The sequence below is a fragment of the Cyprinus carpio genome, chromosome A22, assembly GCF_018340385.1.
Source record: "Cyprinus carpio isolate SPL01 chromosome A22, ASM1834038v1, whole genome shotgun sequence".
NCBI classification, from domain to species: Eukaryota; Metazoa; Chordata; class Actinopteri; order Cypriniformes; family Cyprinidae; genus Cyprinus; species Cyprinus carpio.
Window position 1 is genome coordinate 21,138,317 of NC_056593.1, and position 26,086 is coordinate 21,164,402.

General features: G+C 33.5%; 1 protein-coding gene across 1 annotated transcript; it reads left to right on the top strand.

The window, feature by feature from the left end:
* Nucleotides 1–5,599: 5,599 nt before the first annotated feature.
* Nucleotides 5,600–26,086, top strand: LOC122133979 (lisH domain-containing protein ARMC9-like). Its single transcript, XM_042712486.1, has 20 exons — nt 5,600–5,797; nt 7,278–7,363; nt 7,450–7,575; nt 8,533–8,703; nt 8,948–9,103; nt 9,326–9,418; nt 10,904–10,928; nt 12,347–12,504; nt 12,600–12,698; nt 14,196–14,231; nt 17,297–17,331; nt 18,300–18,411; nt 18,710–18,802; nt 19,524–19,614; nt 20,615–20,738; nt 21,747–21,886; nt 22,077–22,153; nt 24,166–24,240; nt 25,299–25,419; nt 26,046–26,086. Exons 2-20 carry the CDS (start codon nt 7,289–7,291, stop codon nt 26,084–26,086), a joined length of 1,848 nt encoding a protein of 615 aa, XP_042568420.1. The 5' UTR covers nt 5,600–5,797; nt 7,278–7,288.

Genomic DNA, 26,086 nt, shown 5'->3' on the forward strand with positions numbered 1-26,086 from the left:
TCTCTCTGTTCGTCTGACTTTCTATCGGGTTGTCTTTCTGTCCCTATCTTTCTATCTCTCTCGCTGACTGTCGGTATATCTGTCTAATCTGTCTGTCCGTCCTGTCCTGTTGTCTATCTGTCTAATATGTATTTAGTCTGTCTGTCTTTCTATTCTGTCTGTCTCTATCTATCTGGACTGTCCTGTACTGTCTTTCTATCTCTCCCTAGCTGTCAGTCTGTCTTTCTCTTATCTGTCTGTCTATCTATCTGACCCTGGTCCGTGTCCTGTGTCCTTTCTATTCTCTCATCCCTTGTCAGTCTGTTCTTTCTTTCTCTCATCTGTCTGTCTATCTAGGCTGACTGTCTGCTTCTTTCTATCTCTCTATTCTGTCTTTTCTTTCTTTCTAATCTGTCCTGTCCTATCTATCTGAGCTGTCTGTCTGTCTCTTCTATCTCTCTCATCTGTGTCGGTTCTCTGTCTTTTCTTTTTCTATCTTGTCTTGCGTCCTTATCTCTATCTGACTGTCCCCGTGTTTCCCTGTTCTGTCTTTCTATCTCTCTAATCTTTCTCGTCTGTCTTTCCTCTTTTCCGTTCTCGCCTATCAAGTCTAATCTTCCCCCTGCGTGGTTAGTTCCCTCCCAGAGCAGTCTTGTTTACCCCTGGTCCTATCTTATCTATCCTATCTATTCTCCCTCTATCTATCTTCTGTCATTACCTGTCTGTCTTATCCCCCTACTCTGTTCTGTCTATCTATCCTGTCTTTTTCTCTTCTGTCCTGGCTTTCTCCAACGTCTCTCTAGTTCTATTTGTCCCGTCTATCTCCGTCTATCTGTCTTGGTCCTTACTTTTTTCTTTCTATCGTTTTTTTGTCTGTCTATATCTTTCTTTCTCCTTTCTTTTCTGACTTTTTGTATTCTGTCTTTCATTCTTCCTGTCTGTTTTTTTTTCTCTATCTGTCTTTCTATTCTATCCTGACTGTCTGTTCTTTTCTATCTCTCTATTTGTCTGTCGGTTTTTTCATTTGTCCTTTTCTTTCTATCTGTCCTGTCCTATTTTTCTATTCTTGAATTTTTCTGAGTCTGTCTTTTCTAATCTCTCATATCGTCTGTCTGTCGTCTTTCTTTCTATCAGTCTTGTCTATCTATCTGACTGTCTCGTCCTTTTCTATCTCGCTATCTGTCTGACTTTACTTCTCTATCGGAGTCGTATCTGTCCATGACAGTCTGTAATCTCTGTCTATCGATCTGCTCCTGTCCATTCTGTCTTCCTATCTCTGTCTTTCTTTCCTATCTGTTTCCCAGCTCGGTCTTTGGTATCATCTCTACATCTGTCCGTCCCTAGCTATCCTCTCTACTGCTGTCTGTTCCCTGTCTTCCCTGTCATATCTGTCCTGGGTGTATATAGTATGTATGTCTGTCCTTGTCTGTCTTTCTCTTTCTATCGGCTCTATCTGGTCTGTCTGTCCTATCTATCTATCGATCTGTCCGTCTGTCTTCCTGGCCCACCCCGTCCTGTCTGTGTTTCTGTTATATATATGTTGGGATTCTAGTCTGTCTGTCCTGTCTGTCCTGTCTATTCTTTCTATCTGTCTGTCCTGTCTGTTTCCCTTTCCGCCGCTGAAAAGTAATTATTACTTTTTCTCACACTTTTTTTTCTTTCTGGCAATTTGCACCTTTACAACTACATAGTTATAAAGTCCCCAATTCTGAGGAAAAGTCTGTTCAAATGAAAGATACAATTGAAGTCAGAATTGGTGAGATAAAAAGTCAACAGATTTGGGACGTTTCTGTTTTTTATTTCCAGTGGTGGACAACATGCTTCCATAAACAACTTTCATTCACCAACCACTTATCAAACAGAAGTAGGAAATGAGTTTTCAGGGGCACCTGGCTGTTTTGGTTCTCATTCACAGGGAAAGTTGCCAATAATTTTTGAATTCTAATGTTAAATTTTTTCATCATATGTGACAGTCTAGAAGAATAATCGGTGGTTAATAGGTTACGTTCGGTGAAATAAAAAACGAGTCCCCCGCAGCTGACTACTGCAGACTCTTGTAATTAAATCCATTCACCACTGCAAAACAATGTTGCAACACTGCCACACATCAAATCTCATTTATATATTTTCCATTGATGCTGGGACACACATACTTTGCTGTTTTTGGTCGGAGATCTTTTTTTTTGTATTTGGTTTAATTCACTAGGACGCATTATAATATGCAATCAGAGGGACCCATGTCCCCAAGCCTCCCCTCATGGGAGCAAGCCATATTGTCCTCCAAAAGCTTGGTGACTATATAAAAACAATATCCCATTTGTACTGATAATTGTTTTAAAAGGCAATAAACATACAAAATAAAACCCGTATCTGATTTACCAGGGATTCAGTTAATACGTTTGGCCGATGCAATGAGAAAACAGTTCATCAACTGAGCAGCCATAAAAAAAAAAAAAAAAAAAAAAAAAAGAAAAAAAACAAAACTTACCATGGGCCAAATTTGATTTGAATATATATGTAACCATATGTGTTTGTTTTTTTCTTTATGTGATTTACCATGGGCCACAGTTTCCAGATATTATTAGCAATGCCAGTTTCAGCTCAACGGAAAGCCTCAAAGGTAAAAAAGAAGACAAGTGATGATGACAATAACAAAACTGCATCTGTTTTCCCCCCCCGGAGACACATCAGTCCTCAGACGCGGGTGTCCCTTCAGGACAGGAGACACAGTCAGAAAGCCAGTTTCTTCAACAGGTGATAGACCCTGGAGACACATATGCAGATCTGTGCAGAGACACAAACGCACAAATCAGTGTAGAAAGTATTAGAATACACTGCTATAATATTATAAAATAAACCATTGTATTGTGTTTGATATGAATGCATTTACAAATGTTATACAAGCTTTTAGGAAAAAACTAAATAGTGGCAAAAATGAAAGAATGAAACTCTCAGAGGTGTGGCCGCTTCTGTTGAGGTTTCATCTGCTTCAATCCTATAAACCTTTCCATACATTACATAATCAAACTGACCAGCCCTGCAGAACACCAACGAAGAGCACACAATCTAAAACAGCTGTTCAAATGTAACGTGTTTCTGGATTTTCAGCATCATTCCTCCAGTCCTCAGAGTCACATGATCTCCAGATGATCTGCTGCTCAAGAAACATTTCTGATTATTATCAGCGGTCGCTGCTTAATATTTTTGTGAGACTTTCTTTCTACGAATAGAAAGTTCAAAAGAACTCTTTTGTCGTATTACTGTCGGGTCTGAATGAACTGAATGCAGTTCTTGCTAAATAAGTGTTCATTTTCTTTCTTTAATCTTTTGAATGGTGCTGTATTGTTTAAAAATAAAATGTCAATTTTATCGCTTTTTCAGTCAAAATACAATGAATAAACTATTTTAAATGAGGTTAAATTTAATAAAATAATAATCTGATGAATTGTTCAGATAAAATAACTTATACAGCACTTTGTGCGTCCCGAGTTCGAGTCCTGTCTACACACTTGCTCTACACTGTCCTATCATAATAAATCTTTAAAATAAATAAATCAATAGCTTTTGTTGGATGTGACATTTGCTTTCATACATGTATTTGCAAATGAATACGATTAATAGCTAGTCATTCTCACACAGGAGAGATTCATTCCCTCCATCTGAATGATGATTTCTGATGTTTTTTTTGGTTGTGTGTGTTTTGCTGTGTTAACCTGGATGGTCTGTCGTCCCTGAGGGTTGTATTCCCCATCGTTCCCGTCCTCAAACAGCGTGCTGGGCGATCACCTGAACTTGTCCACATGAGCGGAACCATCAAAAACATGTCGAAACCACAACTCCACCACGACTGTCACTTACCGAGGTCAACCGGATACTTCCTGGATGTACACGTCCAGGATCAGGTCCATCTTAAAAGACTCACTTTCACAGTGAAAACGGGGATACTAAGAATAACGACAACAACACTTTTTACAACTGCTGATGTTAATAAAACGTAAAACGATTATTAAGGAAAGAATGATGAAAGACTTTTTCTTGGTCACCACTACATCCTAGCAGCTATTTTAAGACCATGTTTCTACTCATGGTACGTCCCCTCACAAAAAAAAGCTTTTAAATATGTGTGTGTTTTCACCATTCAGGACGTTATTGTTTAGTAGTAAAACTTTTCGTAGTTACATTACAAAAATATATTACTTAATAAAATTCGTTCTCTATTTAAACTTTTTTTTTTTTATGTTTTAATTGTATTCATGTTGTATTCAGTGATGGATCATTTAAAGAAATAACAAAGATGACAACAAAAACTAAATCACCCCCCCCCAACCTCAATATTTTTACATAATAAAAATGGAAATTTTTCAATATGTTATATGATATTAATATTAAAGTAAATTAAATCAAAATGTACAGTAAAATTACAATTAAGTAAAAGTTTAAATCTTTTTATTTTCATTCCTTATTTAACATTTTATTTGCAATAATTTGTATACTTTTAATTTTATTTATTCATGTATTGGTAATGCTTTTAATGTAAATGTTATTAGTCAGAAACAAGTACTTTAATAACGCGATCCTGAAGAAACGAAATAAAAATGAATGACAATAAAGATTTTATATTTATATATTTAATAATAATATATATATATATATATAAATATAGAGTATATATTTATAATCTATATATATATATTATATATATATATAATATATAACTATATATACTGAACTATAAATGGAAAAAAAGTCCTCAACTGGTGATAGTATTATCCTGGTGAAAAAAATAAATTACATAAATACATTAATTAATGAATAAATTAATAATAAAAAAATGTAATGAAAATAAAACGATTATAGGTTTTATCCAGGAAAATAAAAGAAATAAATAAATACAATAATAAAAAAAGGGAGCTCATATATTTCACATAAAACTCTGCTTGAGCTGTACTAACATGTAAATAATGATGGCAGTGTCTCACGCAGCCTCACAGTAACACTCGCGCTGGTATCAGGGACAGCAGTACACGGGTGTTTTAAATGAGCGAGTTCAGCAAATATGATACACTTTCTCGAGATATACTACTGCGCGCGGGAATCGTTCCAGAAATAGAAAAATAACAACCGGAGGCAAAAACGAACAACTCTCTTCTCATTCTGCACAAATATGAAACATGCCGCTAAACCAAGTGCGTCACCTCCGGCCACGTGATTTACTACTACATCCGGTTCGTGGCTCGCGTTTACGACGGTAGAACATTGTGGTTAAAAAAAATAAATTATATTATTTGACCATATATTCATAATTCACGCAAAGTTTCCATATTACGCTTTAATGTTTAATTATGGCTTAAACGGACGGGGTACATAAACAAAAGATTACAAACGATCGTATTATAATCAAAAATACAAAAATGCAATACATAAATTTAAAAAAAGCAATAAAACTGATTTATAAACGTATGTTGTGTTGTGTTCTTAACGTTCTTCGTTTTAGGAGGCTTGAAGACACAAAATAATGAAAAAAGGAATGCCGTTGATGATTATGATAATTTCACACAAAGAAACAAACAATTTAAAACTCTACTGTCAAAAGGGACTACACTGAAACTCAACATATTTTTTACGACACATGTATCCGGCGGTTCCGTCGCGGTTGCTAGGAGAAAGCGTCTTCCTCATGGTTACCGTCGCAGTTAGCCAAACAGCTGCTGTTTATCCTGCTGAGATCGTCTTTTATAGCGTGTATATCTCTACAGGTCTGACAGAAAACACATCAGATATGTTCAGCGACGGCTGTGCGTCAAATATCGTTAGTGAGGTGAGTTCTGTTATTAGATTTCGCCTGCAAAATGGCTATCGAGTACGCGCATTCATTATTTACGAACGATTCGTGCAGTGTTTTTAGCAGCACATATGAGTCACTTTAGCTTGTTCTGCACCACCCGTTTGTTTAGCCTTCGAGCTGAAGATGGAAGAAAGGCTCTCGAGTCACTTATTTGTAAAGAAAATGATGGGTTATGTTGGGTTTTTCGTGTCGATTTCTAGCTTTTAACATGTAATATCAGCATTTAATATGCTTTTAACATGTAATATCAGCATTTAAACAGCATTTAATATGCTTTTAACATGTAATATCAGCATTTAACATGCTTTTAGCATGTAATATCAGCATCTGATATGATTTTAGCATGTAATATCAGCATCTGATATGATTTTAGCATGTAATATCAGCATCTGATATGATTTTAGCATGTAATATCAGCATCTGGTATGCTTTTAGCATGTAATATCAGCATCTGGTATGATTTTAACATGTAATATCAGCATTTAAACAGCATTTAATATGCTTTTAACATGTAATATCAGCATTTGATATGCTTTTAGCATGTAATATCAGCATCTGATATGATTTTAGCATGTAATATCAGCATCTGATATGATTTTAGCATGTAATATCAGCATCCTGATATTGATTTTAACATGTAATATCAGCATCTGATATGATTTTTTATGATGCATGTAATATCAGCATCTGATATGATTTTAGCATGTAATATCAGCATCTGATATGATTTTAGCATGTAATCTCAGCATCTGATATGCTTTTAGCATGTAATATCAGCATTGATATGATTTTAGCATGTAATATCAGCCTCTGATATGATTTTAGCACAATATCCGCACTGATACTATCAGCATCTGATATGATTTTAGCATGTAATATCAGCATCTGATATGATTTTAGCATGTAATATCAGCATCTGATATGATTTTAAAGAAATTATCAGCATGTAATATCAGCATGTAAATATCAGCCATGATATGATTTTAGCATGTAACCTATCCAGCATCTGATATGATCTTTAGATGTTTAGCATGTAATAATCAGCATCATGTGATATGATTTTAGCATGTAATATCAGCATCTGATATGATTTTAACATGTAATATCAGCATCTGATATGATTTTAGCATGTAATATCAGCATCTGATATTGATTTTAGCATGTAATATCAGCATCTGATATGATTTTAGCATGTGTTAATATCAGCATCTGATATGATTTTTAGCATGTAATATCAGCATCTGATATGATCTTTAGCATGTAATATCAGCATCTGATATGATTTTAGCATGTAATATCAGCATCTGATATGATTTTAACATGTAATATCAGCATCTGATATGATTTTAACATGTAATATAAGTATTTGGCAGATCTTGAGATCTGATGTTTTCTGTCACAGTATCCCAGTATTAAAATGAATGTTTTTGTTGTTGTTGTTGTTTTTTCTTAGATTGTGTATCAATGAGCTCCAGAAAGTCTCTAAAGATGGGTGAGGATCTGGCAAGTGAAAGTGATCTGCTGTCAATGATCAACGAGGTCAGCTTCCAACACTTTCATCGTTCTATTTAAATAACCTTTCACTAATATAAACAGACAATGACAAATAATGTAACAATTTACAGTATCTGAGGTTTGCTGAGTTTGAAGAGACTGCGAGAGTGTTTGAGAAGGAGCTCAAGCGCAAAGGCAAACCTGCCCTCAGAAGTGCAGGACACTCCCGGCGAGACTCCAGTGCCATCGTCATTCACGTGAGGCTGACCTCGTTCATTCAACAATAGCATGAAATGACAACTTGCAGTGTGTTTTTATTAAATTAACTTGCTTTGATATAATTCTAAAAAAAAAAATATAGCAACAAAAGTTGAACTTTTAATTTGTCTCTTTAATTACCTTTTCCTGTTTGTTAGTGTTATTAGCCAGAATTGCCCTGTTTAAAAATCATAAAATGTGATATTTATATGTACAATTTTTACATCACAGAATCAGTGTGTTGTAGTGTTTTTTTTTTTTTTACAGATTAGCTTGCTTTATTATAATCTTGTTATAAACATATAATCGAAAGTTCATTTAACCTTTTAATTGTATCTTTTATTATTATTATTATATTTATTATTCTTTTTGCTTTTTAGCTGAAATTCCAAAACGTTTGCACTTTTTCATAAGACATCAGAATTTTTTATCGTGTACATTTTATTATTACAAAATCAGTGTACCCAACACTGCTTATTACCGTCATCTCAAGCATTTTAGTGTAGTTTAAATGTCACATATAATGTATTTAGATTGTATATATAATTTATAATATATAAGTATTTTAATAAAAAATTACATGATGATAAGAGAAAATCTCTGTCACTACCAAACTGCTTAGTATTTGTGAATTTAAATTTAATTAAATAAGACTGAAAAGTGAAAAGCAACTGAAATGATCAGTTTTTATACATTACTTGATACTTATGATTTACGTTTACACACTAATATATATATATATATATTATATATATAGATATATAATATTATATATATATATATATATATATATATATATATATAAAAACATTTAAAAATGTTTACACGTAGATCGGAGAAAACTTTATTTATTTATTTATTTATTCATTTATTTATTTATTTGTTTATTTTGACTTATAAATGAAAAGCAACCTAAAAGTTAACTGACCTCTTGATAACTTGTTTTTTCTCTATAGGACGATTTCCTCAGCTCTTTTAATGATGGCGACTATAAGGTATTCTCTGAGCTGTGGGCTAAAAATATTCCTCCGGAGATTCGGGATTTTGATCCAGTAGCTCAGAAACTTGAGTTCTACTTACAAATTCATTTTACAATATACCCACTGAAATTCCCTGTAGGAAGTCACGTAAGTGTGTTTTTAATGTTGGGAATACTAATAAAATGATCTTCTTTTTTAAATGAACCGAACAGACAGATCTATGATGCATGTATTCTGCTTGACCAACAGATGTCCTCATAAACTAAAACATTCAGGCAAAGCTCTGGTTCAGTCAAATGCATGACTTGAATCAGTATTTGAATGACATGGTATTAGCTTTCAGTCAAGATGCAGTCTCTTTTTTATGTAAAAATGTATTTGTTTAATACAGGATAAAGGAGAGTTGGAGAGCAGGATCACACATTTCAAGCACTATCTGGAGACCAGAGGGGCGGCACTGAGCCAGACCACTGAATTCCTGCCGTTCTACGCCCTGCCGTTCGTCCCTAATCCCACGGTACACCCGTCCTTCCAGGAGCTTTTCCAGGTACAACATACCAATCACCAAAATTGCAAAAAAATCTCTCTCTAAAACTGAGGTTAGTTCTTAGAACAGGATATACTGGGGGTACACTTTCTTATAGGTGCGTCATATTGTTGCATACTGAAAAAATCATATTATTCCATATGATAAACCTCATGTACACTGAGCACTTGCTTGATGCAGAAGAGGTTTCAATGTGTTGTCATTGTTTTTACCGGATCATAGGATTCCTGGATGCCAGAGTTGAGAGAAAAGCTGGAGAAGTTTCTCTCAGTGACTCTGAAAGCTTCAAACACACCGAGGCTTCTGACTTTATATGTATCCTTTTTGTGTATATTGTGAGGCACGTTTATTTCTTTTATCATTATATAATTATGATTTACAGGCCTGTAGTGTAAAACCCTTAGAAATAAAAAGTATATAAAAATATATAGTAAATAAAATAATTAAATAGGAGTGAAATATAAAATAAAACTACTTCAATTGGTGATTACACAACAACAACAAAAAAGAGAAAAGAACAACGTACTTCATTCAGAATGAAGCCCCACACACAGTCTGGAGACAGATCTCTGCTTGTTCACAATGCAAGGGTAAATAAAGAACTGATGTTTGAATAAACAGTGTTTTATTTACTCAAGAAACACTGTCTATTAAGGCTAATGTGTGTGTGTGTGTGTGTGTGTGTGTGTGTGTGTGTGTGTGTGTGTGTGTGTGTGTGTGTGTGTGTGTTTGAAGAGTGGAGAAGAACTGCTGTTTTGTATCCTGAAATGTAAAAACATTTTTTTTTTTAATAATTAAACACAGCATAGTCAGACTTGGTACAGTGGCTTTTAATATAATATCAATTTTTAATATGCCTTTTGAAGCAATGCATATTTGTGCAATTTTGCTATATTTCAGTGTGCCGCAACATTTTTTACTGATCAAAAACACGTTCCTTGGTTAAAAAAAAAAAAAAAGGTTGGTAATACAACTGCTATAGAGGAAGCAGCTTTAATCCTGAATCTCCAGTCACATTGATTATTAATTTCTGTGGGTAATAATTAAATGTGTCCCATCTTAAAGAGGTTTCCTCATTGAAAATGATTAACCTTTATTGAATCATTAAACCTTATTGAAATGTTGCGGTTCTGATCTCATTGCAGATGCTTCTTTATGTGGCTTTTCTTTAGTAGACATCCATGCGGATGAAAAAGGGGAAGTAAAAGCTATCAAGACAGAAATGTAAAACTATAAACTAAATATTGTGAACAATTTGAAGATGCATTTCAAAGTGTTTACAGGTCGACATAACAGTAGCCTTTAATGCATAAATGTGTCAGAGCATGGAGGTAACATATTACATAAGGATTCAAAAGTTTCATAAAACACAAATGCAAAATTATATTATTATAATATTCAGTATTTTTGTATAGTGTATGTTTACACTAGCGTTTAAAAGTTGGGGGTGAGTAATTTGGAACAGGAACAGTGCACCTTTGAATTTCGATATCAAACAATTGCAACTTTACAAAGAGTTCACCTTACCAGTTAATGTCAGAATCTCTTTTGTAATATAGGAAAGGCTGAGGATTGTGGTTGTGTAATAATTACATATCTCAAGGGCCAAAACGCATTGTTCATTGTCATAAAATGTACATTTTAATGTTACGTCAGAACAATGGGCTGTGAATGTTGTTTTTGTAAGCAAACTGGGATGTTTTTGCTTGATGTAGTTTGAGGGCAGGGACACACGTTGACATTAAACCATCAAGATGAACAATGACTTTTTGGTATGACTCCTGAACACCACGAAACCAGAACGAAGGTGCAAAGGGCAACAAAGGTGAACTATTCTGATGCAGTTCCTAGATTTTTAACGTAGCATTGTAGGCATGATACAAAATGTACTAAATTATAATATTAGATAATAATTAACTGAATATTTAATTAAGACGTGTATATTTTGTCCCTAATAACTGGATTATTTCGCTGTTTTTATTGCATATGAAACAACACCAGTCACAGAAACATTACAGTTTTGCTCTAAATACTTGATATATAATAATTTTTGAAAATAATCATGAAGATATATATATTTTAACAATAATTACAAATGACTGTAAAAGTCATAAAAAGTCATTGGGTGTGGCATTTAGAGGAAGTAGCTTTAATTCTGAATCTCCAGTCACATTGTAAATCATGATTACACTTTGCTTTGAGTAATAATGACATTTATTTTACTTTCAAATACTATAATGTAATAATTTAATTATTTAAATAAACTATTTAAATATACAGTATATACTGGTGGCATAATGTGATATAAATTAAATAATGATTTTTGAAAATAATAAGTCATAAAAAATGTATTGGTCACATGGGAAGTAAAGTTTAATCCCTAATACCTTGTACATTGTAAATCACAATTACACATTACATGGGTAACAATTGCACTTTTATCTTCATATAATAATTTTAAATATGCAATAAATATGTATAATTTTCTCCAATATTGGTGTTATTTAGTAATTTTCCTTGAGTATTATGTGTCTGTCAAACACAAAAACATTTTGTTTTGTTCTAAATGTTTTTTAACATGATATGAATTAAATAATGATTTTAAAAAATCATAGTTCAGAAAATGGGTAATAATATAATATAATATAATCCAATAATATTAAAATACTTATAATCTCATCCCTAATAATAGTATTATTTAGCTGTTTTATTAACATATTACATCTCTGAAAATGCTGTGTTACACAAATGTTGGGATTTTGTTCTAAATATTTTTATCTTGAAGGCATAATGTGACATAAAATTATATAATGTATTTTTTGTAACATAAAATAAAAGTATAAAAATATCATTGTTTACAAAATATGGGAAGTAACTTTAATCCTGAATCTCCAGTCACATTGTAAATCATAATTACATGTTACTGTGGATAATAATTAAATTTGTTTTATCTTAATATAATAACTGATAATATTGTGTAATTTCATATTTTAAATAAAGTATGTCTAATTTTGTCCCTAATAAGCTTAACATAAGATTAACTGTTTTTCCTTTGTAAATGGTCATCAAACAAAAATATGCTTCTTTTTTGTTCTAAATATTGTCATGTTTATAACATAACCTGAGGAAAATCAGATTTTTGTGTTCCTTTTGGATGCTGATTGTAGGGGAAATGTGGCTCTTTTGCATCATGCGTGTTCACCAGCCCCTTATTTGACAGTGTGTGTGTGTTTGGTCTCCCAGAAGCAATTCAGCAAATGCAGCTCCATCTGACCGAGGCCGAAAGGAAGTCGGCCATCCACATGAGGAGATTCGCTAAGCTGCAGGCCGACCATCACAGCCTCATCGGAGTCACGGCCGAGCTGGTGGATTCACTGGAGGCCACAGTCCGTGGAAAGATGGCAAGCAAACCTCAACTCACACATTATCTGCACAATTCCAGCAATGCAGAAAATTCTCCTACAATGCTTAAGGCAATATGGGGGATGTTTTGCAGATCTCCCCAGAGTACCTGCAGGGCGTGTGCATGCGGCTCTTCAGCGGTCACATGAGACAGAGTGCTGCTCAGAGCGTGGACTTCACCAGACCTGGCACTGTGAGTCACTGCCTTCACAGATCGCAGACAATATATTCATATGCATTTGGCTTTTTAAAACATCCACACTCCATCATTTCTTTAGTATTTTGCAAATACAGAATCCAATTTAAAGGTCATTTCAACGTTTTATCTCACATTTCACTCACTGTGAGTTTATATATCACAATTCAGACTTTTCTTCTCAGAAGGCGTTTGTATCTCGCAGTTCTCACTTTTTCTTCTTCTTAGAATTACAAAAAAAAAAAAAAAGCCAGGATTGTGAAATTACCTCACAATGACCTTTTTTTAATTTATTTATTCTGTGATGAAAATTTTCTTCCATAGAAATATGACCCAGACATGCTGTCAAGTTGAACTCGAATGTAGCTGTCATTTTTGAGAGCGCAGAAACGTCCGTCGTGATAAATCTTCTTTAACTCAGTTTAAATTCACTCTGTCATTACTTGCACATTGCATATGGATTTGCACACATGCAACACTCTAAAATCTGATTTGACTGTTCACGCTGGGACCCATTTCTAATCAGATTTGAATTCATTTTCAAAGCACTTGCAAATGTGCTTTGTCATTGTTTTGTATTATTCCCGAAAAGGAAAAAAAAAAAGAAAAAATTCCTTCCTGTCTGAAAAAAGCCTTAAGGATGTTTACACAGAACAAGTTTTTGCATTCCAAAGCGTTTTAGTTTTTTTGTATTTTTGTAAATATGTTAGAAGAACACGTTTGACCACTGTTCCACGTGTTTTTGCATTAAAAAAAAACAAATCCATTGTCATTATTCTCAATGGTGATTCATTACTGTAACAATATAATTTTTGTGTGTGTGTGTGTGTGTGTGTGTGTGTGTGTGTATTAAATAAAATCATCAAAATTTAAAGTGACAAACACTACCATAATCTGTCGTTTTCAATTATTTTAATTACATTACGCTAATGACAATTTTTATATATTGAGTGACAATGCAGTTTTGTAACAATGAGATTATTATAGATTATGATCTTGAAAATTTGCAGGGAAATGTGCTTACAGTAAATGTCATAAATGTAATGTCACGATGACAAAAATCTAAAATAAGCTTTTTAAGTACAGTATGATTTATCTTATATTTCTTGACATTACGTGTTTTTGTGTGTGTCTCACATTTTTTAAACAAAACTTTTGAATGGCTTTCACATTTACCATTATTCACTGAATTTTTGTAGCTGGATTTATATTTTTTATTTTTAATCTATTGCTTTTATGATACGTATTTTATGTTTTGTTTTCAGTTTCTATCATGATTTAGTAACTTTAAGCAACCCAAAATGTTTTGGTTTGCAACATTTTCCCTACAAAACCCAACATTTTTCACATTGGGACCCTATAAAGAGTCACATAGCGGTGGGATAATCTGCCATTGCCTAAAATGTTTAGATATTTAAACATGCTTTTGCAGCTAGCGTGTCCTCAATCATATCTTCTGTGTGTTTGTGTGTGTCTGATCGTCTGTTCATGAAGGGATATTGCTCTGTGAGTCCTTATGATGATGGATATGTAAGTTGCTGAATGTTTTTGTCATCTTTCTTCCTGCATCCCTGGTCTTGCCTGTATGACCATGAGCCCTGCCTGTCCTCTTCCTCATTTGTATTTTGTCCCAAAGCCCTCTACTTCATCTAGTTCCCATTAGATCGCCCTAGTGTCATGGGACGAACGTCCTTGTTCACTCTTAAGAATCCTATGCTTTGTCTGACAGTCATGTACATGTAGGTGAATCCCAAAGGAAGCACATAACACTGATTACTTTGAATACCGTGTTTCACTTGTCTACAGTTCCCCAGAGTGAGCAGTATACATACAAAACTGTCACAGCAAGGACATACACTCAGTATGGGTCATAGGATTGAATGGGTCATAACTCTAATTAAATAATCTGCGACTTCCTGGCGTCAGATAAAAAAAAAAAAACACAGGACCGCCTACATTTACATATCAGCGTGCCTCTTCAAAACAAGTCTTTTTTTTTAACTTTTTGTTCAGAAACTTGAGCCACTGGGCAGTGGAGAAGAAAAAAGGAAAAAACTTTGCCCTCAGCACAGAATACGTAAAATAATACACCAAAAAATAAATAAATCATTTGGTGATGATGTATTCAACTCTTTCAAAACAAGTCTTTTTTTTTTTTTCAATAAAGGTTTTTACATTCAATTTGTTGTAAAGATATTTTAGCAAGATGATAATAATAATAATTATATAAATGTAATTATTACATCCTTAAAACCTTTTTTTTTTTTTGATAATAAGACTTGTTTTCATAAAGGTGAATGAATTTGAACTGGGATACATCATCAGCAAATTACTTATTTTTTGTTTTTTTGTGTAATATTAATTTCTTTTGTGCAAAGTTCTTCCTTCTTCCTGTTTTTGAAAAAAGTTGGCATGCTACTATGTAAATGTAGGCTGTGTGTGTGTGTGTGTGTGTGTGTGTGTGTGTGTGTGTGTGTGTGTGTGTGTGTGTGTGTGTTTATATCTGATGCCAGTAAGTTGCAGATTATTTAAAAGACGGGAAAAAAACAATATGATAATATAATACATTTATTGCATCCCTGCTGAATAAAATTATTACTAAAAAAACCCAACAATAACAAAAAACTTTTAAATGGCAGTGTCATGTTTTCAAAAAAAGATTAACCAAAAAAAAATTGTTTTCAACATTGAAAAAAAAAATCAGAAATGTTTCTTGAGCATCATATTAGAATGATTTCTGAAGATCGTGTGACACTGAAGACTGGAGTAATGATGCTGAAAATACACAGGAATAAATTACATTTTAACACATACTCAAATAGAAAGTAGTTATTTTAAATTATACTTCGGGGCCGTTAAATGCTTGAATCTGATTGGCTGACGAAGGCAATATGGGGGATGTTTTGCAATTACATCCCCCATCAATTTGGGGTGTGCAATTATTTTCTGGGAAACGCACGGTGAACGTAGTTCCAGGCAGCTCTCTTGACCGCATTACAGTCCATATCACTTCACATAGTAAAACTATAATAATGATCACGCAGTTTGCACACAAAGGTGTTGTCAGTGCTGCCCTGATGATTTTATCAGTTAGTCTATACAGTGTAGCAACTTAAATTCTACACATGACATTTCTCACTAGCGATGTAATAACAGCGCTGTTTAGAGACGCTGCAGCAGAAGAGTGTTAAGAGACACACAGAGGTACATTACTCTCTCTCTCTCTCTCTCTCTCTGTGTCTCTGTCGCTCTCGCTCTCTTTCTAATAACTGCATTAATAACTGCATTATAATGCTATCAACGTCTCAAGCCTCCGTTACCAGTTTAAAACCACGTTTTGGTACTAGCAAAAGAGGCATTGGATGAGATGCGGAAGAAATAGTCCTACTCATGATAGCTATTTAAGTACAAAAACCGGACGAATCCCTTTAAATAAATCATCGGATCGATGTCTTGAGGTGTGGTAATCGTAGTATAAGCGGAATAATTGACTCCGGGCCGTTGAATTTTTAGAAAAAATAATGCACACTCCGCTTTTCATCATGGCATCTAATAATTCAACGACCCGGAGTCAATTATTCCTTACTTATATTTTACAATATTGCTATTTTTTCTGTATTTTTTGATCAAATAAATGAAGCCTTGGTGAGCAGAAGGGACTTCATTCAAAAACATTTAAAAAGTTATGATTCCAAACTTTTGATTGGTAGTGTATAATTGCTTTATTTATATAAAAAAAAAAAAAAAAAAAAAAGACAGTGAATCAATAGTTTTAATAGTCAATAGTTTTGACGTACATGTAAAACATGTAATCCTTCTCTGGAACAGGATACAGTCGTAAAATTCAAACCCTTGTCATTTTGAAATCCACTTACGCCTACAAACTGCAAATATTTAGAGCAAATACTTAAGATTTGCCAAACTTGAGAATGTTCGTATACACAACTCTGGCTATCCGGAACATTTCCTCAAACCAGTTTGAAGTTAAACTAGCGTGACTCACACAGCCCTTAAAGAAGGATGTTTATATTTGACAGGAAATTTGGCCTCACGTATCTTACCCGCATACTTTAAATCAGACTGATATCACCATTTCTCACACTCCAAGTGATGGGTAACCACTTGCCTGAGTTTGTGCTCACATGATCCGCCTTCTCGCTTGTTTCGGTGTAAGCCTCCAACAAGGAACGGCTTCTAATTGCATCTTTGAGATGCCAGAATTTGCAGCGCTCTTGGGCTCAGTTGGAAATTAGACCCTGCAGGTGCAGCGCAGATAATGAGCGTGATGCATTCCTCTCACTAACACCCTCCTCCAACCTCCCCGCTTTGTGAACAGGGTATTCATTTGTTTCAGGTCATTCATCGCATGCACTATATGTACACATAACCCCACGGCACTGCATGCGCTCACAACTGTTGTATTGTAGAACGCATGCTAGTTTATTACTGCAACAACGTGAATACTCACATACTGTAGAATAACCAACTATACTAAATAAAAGTTCACCAACACACAGGCATTTTATTTTCATTTGCAAGCCAATGTTTCAGCACATTCCATTGACATTTTGTTTTTCTTTTTTTTCTTCGTTTAGGCTTCCTCAATGCTGCGAGCATCAGTCGCACCTGAGTAAGTGTTTTGTTTTTTTTGATTGATTGATTAAAAAGATTTGTAGAAAATCTCATCTTAGCTAACAGGTATGTCTGCTAAACATTTGGTAACTTGATATAGATCAGGGATTTTCACATTTTATTTATTTATACATTTGTGTTTTTTTATTTATTTCTATTTTGTGTATATATATATATATATGAAAAAATATATATATATATATATATATTATATATATAATCTATTATAATATTATATTATATTTATATATATTTTATATTTATATATATATATTGTTATATATCCTTATAAGAAAAGGCAAATTTTAATAATTGTTAGTATCCTAAAGAAATTTTTTTATAGAAAATATTATATGTTAAAAATAATATTCTCTGGATTTTTTTTTTCTGTTAATTACTATAATTACGATAAGTTTATGGTGTCTTGTTTTTATACCCCATTAATATTTTTAGAATATATTTAAATCTGAAAAATATCTGAAGAAACCAGAACAAAAAAAAAGTGTCCTTGTATCACTTACTGTAGTAATAACTAGTAATTATAGAAAAGTCAGTTGCATAGTTTGCCTAAACCAAACCGAAACCCTATAGTAAGTACATGTTGTTAATTATTTTATTTTATTCACAATAATCCAATATCCAGATTTCTTTCTTTCTGTAAAATCTGTTGCCGTGAATAGAATTAAATAATTGCATTTTTGACAGTCTTTAGAAACCAGGGTAAAGTGTAATTATCAATTTGTACTTTTTTTTTAACATTTTCAAACTTTTTTAATTAATATCTTACATAGCTTGTTACCTTTAGCATCGTATACTTGTCAGAGCATTCAAAAGTAAATCTATAAATGCAAACATACCAGACTATGGAAACAAAATGTGATCCCAGAGATAGAAAGATTCCCATCAGTAACCTGATGAGCAAGATCTCGGGCGCTGATTTATCATCCTTGTATTTCCTGCTGTCAGGAGGCCCAAAGAGGTGCCATTGTTGCCTTCCCTTGACTACGAGAAGCTGAAGAAAGACCTAGTGAATGGATCAGATCAACTGAAGGCTTTGCTGCTTCAAGCTTTGCGCTGGGTAACTCAGAATTACTGTTAGTGAGCTAAACACATCACTGATGTATCCCATCGTATCTGACACAATACCATAATTGCTACAGTCTGTTGATATTGTTAATATTGGTCAAACACGCTATAGACTACTGCAGCATGTACATGGTCAAAATTCAGTTGTGAGTCCCTTAAACTGAAGAGTTTGTAGGAGATATTTTGTTGTTTTATCTCCAACTTTGAGGTATTTCATGTCCTTTAGGATGCACATTGAGACACATACATTTGTCTTCACATTGCATGCCAATTTTGTTGTTACTTTCCAGAGGTTAACCAGATCTCTGCATGGTGAGCAAAGAGACACGGTTTTGCAAGCCTTCATTAGCAATGATGTTCTGGAGCGCTACAGTTCCAAACAGGTACATTACAAAACCCTTGTCGGGAAGTTTTATATATATATATATATATATATATATATATATACATATATATATATATATATATATATAATATATATATATATATATATATATATAATATCTATATATATATATATATACTCACTCAGAATAATTTTACAGTTTGAAAATACTAGTTATACTAATTAGGATATTTTAGTATTGTAGTCAAATTCATGGCTAAACTGTTTTTGAAAATAGACCCTTTTATGAAATTCCAATATATTTAAATTGCATTTCTATCCAGAATTTGATACATTTTTGTTTTGCGGTTCAGAATGAATACACTTACATCAAAGCGATTAGAGCATTTAAAACAATTTGAGCTGTCTGTGACGTATTCCTTTTCTAAAACGTGTTTACCGTCAGTCGTTTTCAGGTATTTAGAATGAACCTGAATGTGGATGATCAGGTTTTAGCAGATAACATGACATCTTGACTCATAATTTCCAGTCATTGTCAGCAAGTTCCTTAAGGCAGTCGAGTCCCACATGCTTTTAGCTCACCTTTCAGTTTTTGTGCAGGCTGAAAGACAATAGATCATGTTACTAAAATCAAGAATAAACTTAGAAGGAAGACAAAATAGTCCTTTTCACATTAAGGAAGAACTAATTGTGCCAAAAGCCATATGAAAAAGCAAGAAAATAAAAAATAATAAAAGCTGGTTTTGTTTACTTTACAGAAAACTGTTCTTCATCTGATGAAATCCAAAAATGAGATTGTCAGACAGTATATGTCACGACTCATCAATGCCTTTGCCTCTTTGTGTGGTGGTAAGTGAAAATGATTCCTCACAAAAATGTCTTTGCTTCAAGCAGAGAATTCTGGTTTTGTTTGTTCCAGTCTTCTTTTTCTTCCTTAAACCAGTTTGTGTGTCAGAGGCTGTAAACAAACTTGGTAGGATGGTCCCAAATCCCACCCATTAGTCATAAATACACATCCCTCCGACGCTCTAGGTGGCGCTATAGTGTGCGGATTTTTTTGTAACAGGCTAGAATACAAATTCTGACGCTGAATCAGTTGTGCATGTGGATTTTTATTTCCCCTTCAAACTTTTTGGGGCATTTAACATTTTATGAAAAACCTACTTTTTCGAACTTAAGCTGCGATTATTCAGTGAATTATCACAGAATAAATCTATCTCAACAGGAATAAACAATAATAATAATAAATTGCTAATGTGACCTTTATGTGTATCAGAGAATAAACCAGCTTGACGGGATGCTATAAGATCCCACTCGCTAATCATAAAAACACACCAACCTCCAATCCTCTAGGTGGTGCTATAATATGCACAGTTTTTTGCGTAACTTCCGAACTGTGTGGGGTAGAATCAAAATTCTGACCCTAAATCAAACTCTGTTTTTTTGTTGTTTGGTCAAATCATGTAAATTTCATTCAGAAAAGGGCAAAATAATTCCCCACAAGATCATATTGGCCACATGGATTTGTCGTTTTGAACGCTAAACTACATTCGTTTTCGTTATCTTGATGTCATTATTGACATCAGACCTTTTGTGCTGTTACATTTTAATAGAAATTTTGCTTATGTGACCCCACCTTTTTTCTGTTTGGCAGATATAAGCCAATATGGTTTTAAACTGGACATTTGATATTGTTTTGAGCAAAATGTTTTTTTTTCACTTATTCTCAATTCTCAAGAATCTTGAGCAGAATTTTCACAAAATTGCCACTGTATAAATTGTGTATAAATCTCTGTCTTTATTTTCCGAAATGTGTTTATCGTGGTCTCATGCACTATATCACGCCCAGGACGCATGTACCTGTCTCAGATGCCCTCTTTACTGAGGTTTCTGCTCGACTGTCTGAAGACTGAAGAGAAAGAGTCTGTAACTCGAGAAAATGTCCTTGGAGCGCTGCAGAAACTCAGCCTCAGGTGCGCCATTTGTTAATAAATGTTTATAAACCTACAAACTGTAATAATGTGTTTTCAGTTGTTCCTCTCTTTAGAAAGTGTGTAAAACTCTGCTGCACCATCAGAGTTTTAAATATAATAAAAAAATAAAAATGCAAAAAAGTAATAAAAAAACAGTAAAAATGATATAGCGCAAAAATAAAAAAATAATACTAATAATAATACATACCAATAAATAAAAACAATAATAATAATAATGACTCAAATTTGTGTTTAATCATATATTGTTTAGAACGATACAGCTACCAAATATGTTTTTGGTTGAGGTAAAACTAAAAACATAATATATATGTATGTATGTATGTATGTGTGTGTGTGTGTATGTGTATATATATATGTATATATATATATATATATCTATATATATATATATATATATATATAATTTTTATTTTTCCTGGAAATTATCATTTTATCGCATTGTACTACAACCTTTTTTTTCTTCCATTTTACACTTTTTATTCTTCAAAAATGACCAGCATACATAAAAATTGCTTATAAATATCTTATCATGCTCTATTATTACTATATATTGGATTTTATTATTATTTTTTTATCAAATTATTTGATTTCAAGTATTTCTTTTTGGAACTGACTGATCCTAGGCCTCATTGATTTGATGTACCTCAGTTTTTGACTTTGTATCACCATAATTATCCAAATAAGGCATTTTTCACTCAAAAAGTATAAGCACATAAATTTAAACCATACTTATGCTTTGCATAAGCGCAATAGAATCAATCAGTTCCAAGAATAAATATGAAACCTGTGCTAATTAAAATAATTTAAATTAAATGAATTGCTAATTAAAACTTGACAAGAAGTTTGAATCCAAGATTTGGTGATAATATACCACATGACTGGGCAACTTTTGACTGGGAACACCAAATTAGGTAAAGGATTTCCAACACAGCATGTTTTAAACGCCTCAAAATTGGCTAGTGTTTCTGAATATTCTGCTGTGTGCAGGCGAGCACAACAGTCCGCTATGATCAGAGACGGTCTGATTGGCTGGTTGGTCAAAGAGCTCCATGACTCCGACTGTCTGTCAGACTACACGCTTGAATATGCCATCTCCCTCCTCATGAACCTCTGTCTGCGCACTCAAGGTAACAGATACACTGCCACAATGATCTATTAATCAATACTTAGCAACAAAATATGTGTAAACAATTGCATTGTTGCTGATCATCCTCGGTTTAGTTTGTTAGCACTTTTTTATTAGATTTTCTAAAGTAAACAGATAGGCTAAATAAACTATAAGGAGTGCACTGTTTATTGTCGTGTCTTACGTTTTAGGAAAGAAGAAATGCGCAGAGGAGGCCAAGCATGTCCTGAAAGTCCTGACGGAGCTCCTGGGACATGAGAACCATGAGGTAAATCAGTAATTGCTCAACCACTATATGCACAAACAAGGTGTGCTATTTGAGTTTGTTCACCGCCTTCCTAAATACAGTGACATACAGTGAATACTGAAGACGCCAATTAGCTTAGTCCTTTTTACGTCAGACGATTCTCAAAAAAGAACGCTTTTGTCAGCTTTGGATTTAAAAAGTTTGTCTTGCAAGTGAACCATATAGATTTCACTCCCTTTGTGAAACGTTTGAAATGTAGAATCAAGCCTACACTATTATATTCCCTACTGAATTTGCTCAGCACCTCAAAACTTATTTTTAGAAGTGAAAAAATTATCTCTCTAAAAATTAGAATAATTGATTTTTTTTCTTGATTTTTTTTTTTTTAATCATTAATTTTTTTAATTAATTTAAAAACTAAAACTTAATAGTGCAATCAACTATTAATAATATTAAACTATTAAACAATGTTGAACTTAATTGATTAACTTGAACTTAATTGATCCTGTTCACTCTAATCAGATCTCAAAGCTATACTAAAGAGATATGTCTTCAAACTAGACTTAAAATCATCCACAGAAGATTTTAAATGCATGGAAGAGAGTTCCATAAGCGAGGAGCAACCACAGAAAAGGCCCTTAAAAACCCAGCACTGTACAAGTTCATCAAAGGATTGGAAGCCTTTTGGATCAATTGGAATAAATTAATGAATATCATTTGTGTATAGATTATACAAAATATTGTATATATGAAAACCTGAGCCTTATGGGCACATATACAATGAAAATAAAATAGGCCCAAGTAAAGAACCCTGTGGCACACCACTATGTAATTTAGCTGATTTAGAGCACAAATTCCCAATTCAAAATGAAAAATACCTGTCCTTTAAATATGACTAAAAACCAATCTAAGGCTGTACCCTTAATACCAACAACATTTTCCAATCACAATCACAAATTCGCAATAAAATGCCATGATCAGTGGTATCAAAAGCAGCTGTGAGATCATATAGAATAAGTATTACCACCTTTCTAGAATACTGCCAGTAAAATATTGTTAAAAACCTTAAAGGGATACTCCATCCCAAAATGAAAATTGTGTCATTAATCACTTACCCACATGTCGTTCCAAAACTGTTCTGATTTAATTCAGTTCAATCAACAATGCAAAGTTAATCAAATATGAAACTGTCGTAATTGTGTCGTAATTGTGTACAAAGCTTTTATAACCATACGTTTAGTTCAAAATGATTTTAAGATGTGTTGTGGAAAAAGTTATTTCAGAGTCACTCAGATGAGGAATGCACAAGAGTCAGAGAGATGTTTCTTTGGTCTATGTTTATTATAACATGCGCATGGAACTCTCCTTGTGTCACCACAGCAGAGAGTAAGTCAGCATCATTTCACAACATTATATTCCATCCTCTATATGGCATCCCCACCCCTCTGCACGTACATTCGTGTCCAGAAATAATCTCTTTTCGCAGAATCGTGGCCATTTTATGTTTAATGTTCCCTAATTTCGTAGAATCAGTGATTGACTCTATTGGTCTTCTGAGTAGAGTGTCCTATTGGGGCTTTCTGTCACTCTCAAAGAAGGTGAGGAAAAACCACAAGAGGATAAACACATTCATAGTCATAGTACAGACAACATGAGTAAATACAATGCTGTTAGTGAAAACACATGTCATTTGTACTAAGACAAAGTGACTCATTTGCCATGGCTTGCTAAGCAGGGTTTTTATCATTCTCTCACTTGTCGTGATCTTTCAATTCACTCATGGTTAGAACAAAACAGCTATTGTGAATTACTGTAAGTGAGGGCTGTCGGCCTTAAAGCGTTTCTTGCGAAAACATAGGAAGACATTTGATTATATTGTAAAATGATTATATTTTATTTTCCCTAACAGATTATGTTTCCAAAACATATGCTTGTAGTTAAAAAATTGGCTTTCAGAGAGCAAAATTTCAAAGTTTCAGATGCAAAACATTCAAATGTTCAATGCATGCAAATGTTCATGTTTGCAAATATAGATTCGGTACTATGTGAATGGAGCTTTATACAGCATCCTGTCCATGCCAGAGATTCGAGAGGAAGCCAAACAGATGGTACGATTAATAAAAATCCCATTCAGTGCATTTTTGCGTTAACATTCAAACCTTTCTAAGTTAAACAGCGATATATGACGCAACACATCATGAAGGTTACTCCATAACTGTTGTGAGGGTAAAAACATGTGTTTGGTTTTCCTAGAGGATAACACTTACCTTCTACACCCTTAATCCTTAAGTTAAAGTAAAAAAAAGTCCACTGTCAAACCAAAAACCCCTCCTACATCTCTAATACACTTATTATATAAGACAAGTAAAAAATGTGTTTTTAAACCTGAAATGAATACTTTTATCATCACCATAGGATGCATTAATATTGATCAAAAATGACAGTAAATGCAAGCCCTTATAATATAACAACTAAAAAATATATTTCAAATAAAGTATGTTCTTCTGTCCCCCCGCCACCTTATAAAACGGATCCTAAAAAACAATGTGTGTTATTAACATTTCCACAAAAATTTTGCCAAATAGCCACAAAACTGTTTTCAACATGAAAATAATCAGAAAAGTGGTTTCTTGAGCAGCAAATCATTTCTGAAGGGTCATGTGGCCCTTGAAGACTCTTTTTTACTGCATTTTTGATCAAATAAATCCATCCCCCTTGGTGAGCAGAAGAGATTCACAAAAAACAAAACAAACAAATTGCCGAAACAAAATCTTTTGACCCAGGAGAGTGTATATTCTATAAATTATTTACCATTAAATATATTGTTTTCATATTTATAACCAATGACTTGTAATTGTTCATCTGTAATCCTTCAACGACAAGTAAAATAATTTTGGCCAACTCTTACTTGATTTTTATTTACTTCAGATCTTCAAATCAAAGTTCAAGTGTGTGTGATTCTGCTCCAAGCTAGTTCTTGGCAAGATATATATTATTATTATTTATTTTTATTTTTTTTAATTCCTATGGAGAGAAAACGATGAGGATGAGAAAAAATCCTGCAGGAAAAAACAAAAGACTCCTGAAAAGTAATTGCCCTCTGTTGTGCTGCATCGGCTACGATCACAGAATACAGATATGTGAGGATTTTGTTGTTTGTGATTAGAGTATGGAGGAGACAACCCTCTTACGCTGTTACCGTATAATGAAGAAAAATCAACTGAACTCAACAGACAAATCGATTAATCATCAAACAGACTTAACTCTGGCTAGATTAAAAAAGCCAGGTAAGAAATTGTTTCACCTGAACATAACTGAATAAAATCTGTCATCACCCTTGTTTAGCCTTGTTTCTTCAATGGAACAAAACAATTTATACTGGCCACCTTTCTTACAGTAAAATGGAAAAGTGAGTGGAGAAACCAGGTTATGTCAGATTCAAAAGGAACGAAAAGCACCATAAAAATATCATAAACCTGTCCGTATGGAGTTGAATAGAGTGGAGTAGATTTGGACGTTTTTTTTTAAAAATGCATTTATAATGGTTGTCTATTTTGGTCACCATTCAAGTTCACTGAATTGCAAAGAGTTGCTAGGATATTCTTCAAAAAATCATCTGTTGCTGTGTTCCTCATATTTATGTCATTATTTCACTGAATCTTTTGTATTCATTTATGATTTCTGCCATAAACACGGAACATTCCAGAACCATGACTGAGTCAGATGATGAAGAGGTCGACGACGACGACGATGAGTTAATTCACTTTGATCGCGTCTTGCTGAGAATGATTATTGCTCAACATGATTTCACTAATCTGTGTGAAAGCCTATCACTGTGACGTGCAGTTTATCAGCAGGGTCCTCAAAGATTTACCACCTGTCCTTTGATCGTAATTCTTTCATTTGTTAAAAGGAAGCTGTGTGGAGGTCAGCCTAGATAAAGAGGCATGCTGA

Bases quoted from the DNA above. Each gene is read 5' to 3' on its own strand.
- LOC122133979 (XM_042712486.1), top strand. From the start codon at position 7,289: ATGAGCTCCAGAAAGTCTCTAAAGATGGGTGAGGATCTGGCAAGTGAA. The intron at 9,104-9,325 runs GTACAACATACC...ACCGGATCATAG, and splicing joins CCTTCCAGGAGCTTTTCCAG to GATTCCTGGATGCCAGAGTT. The intron at 24,241-25,298 runs GTACGATTAATA...GTTTGTGATTAG, and splicing joins GAGAGGAAGCCAAACAGATG to AGTATGGAGGAGACAACCCT.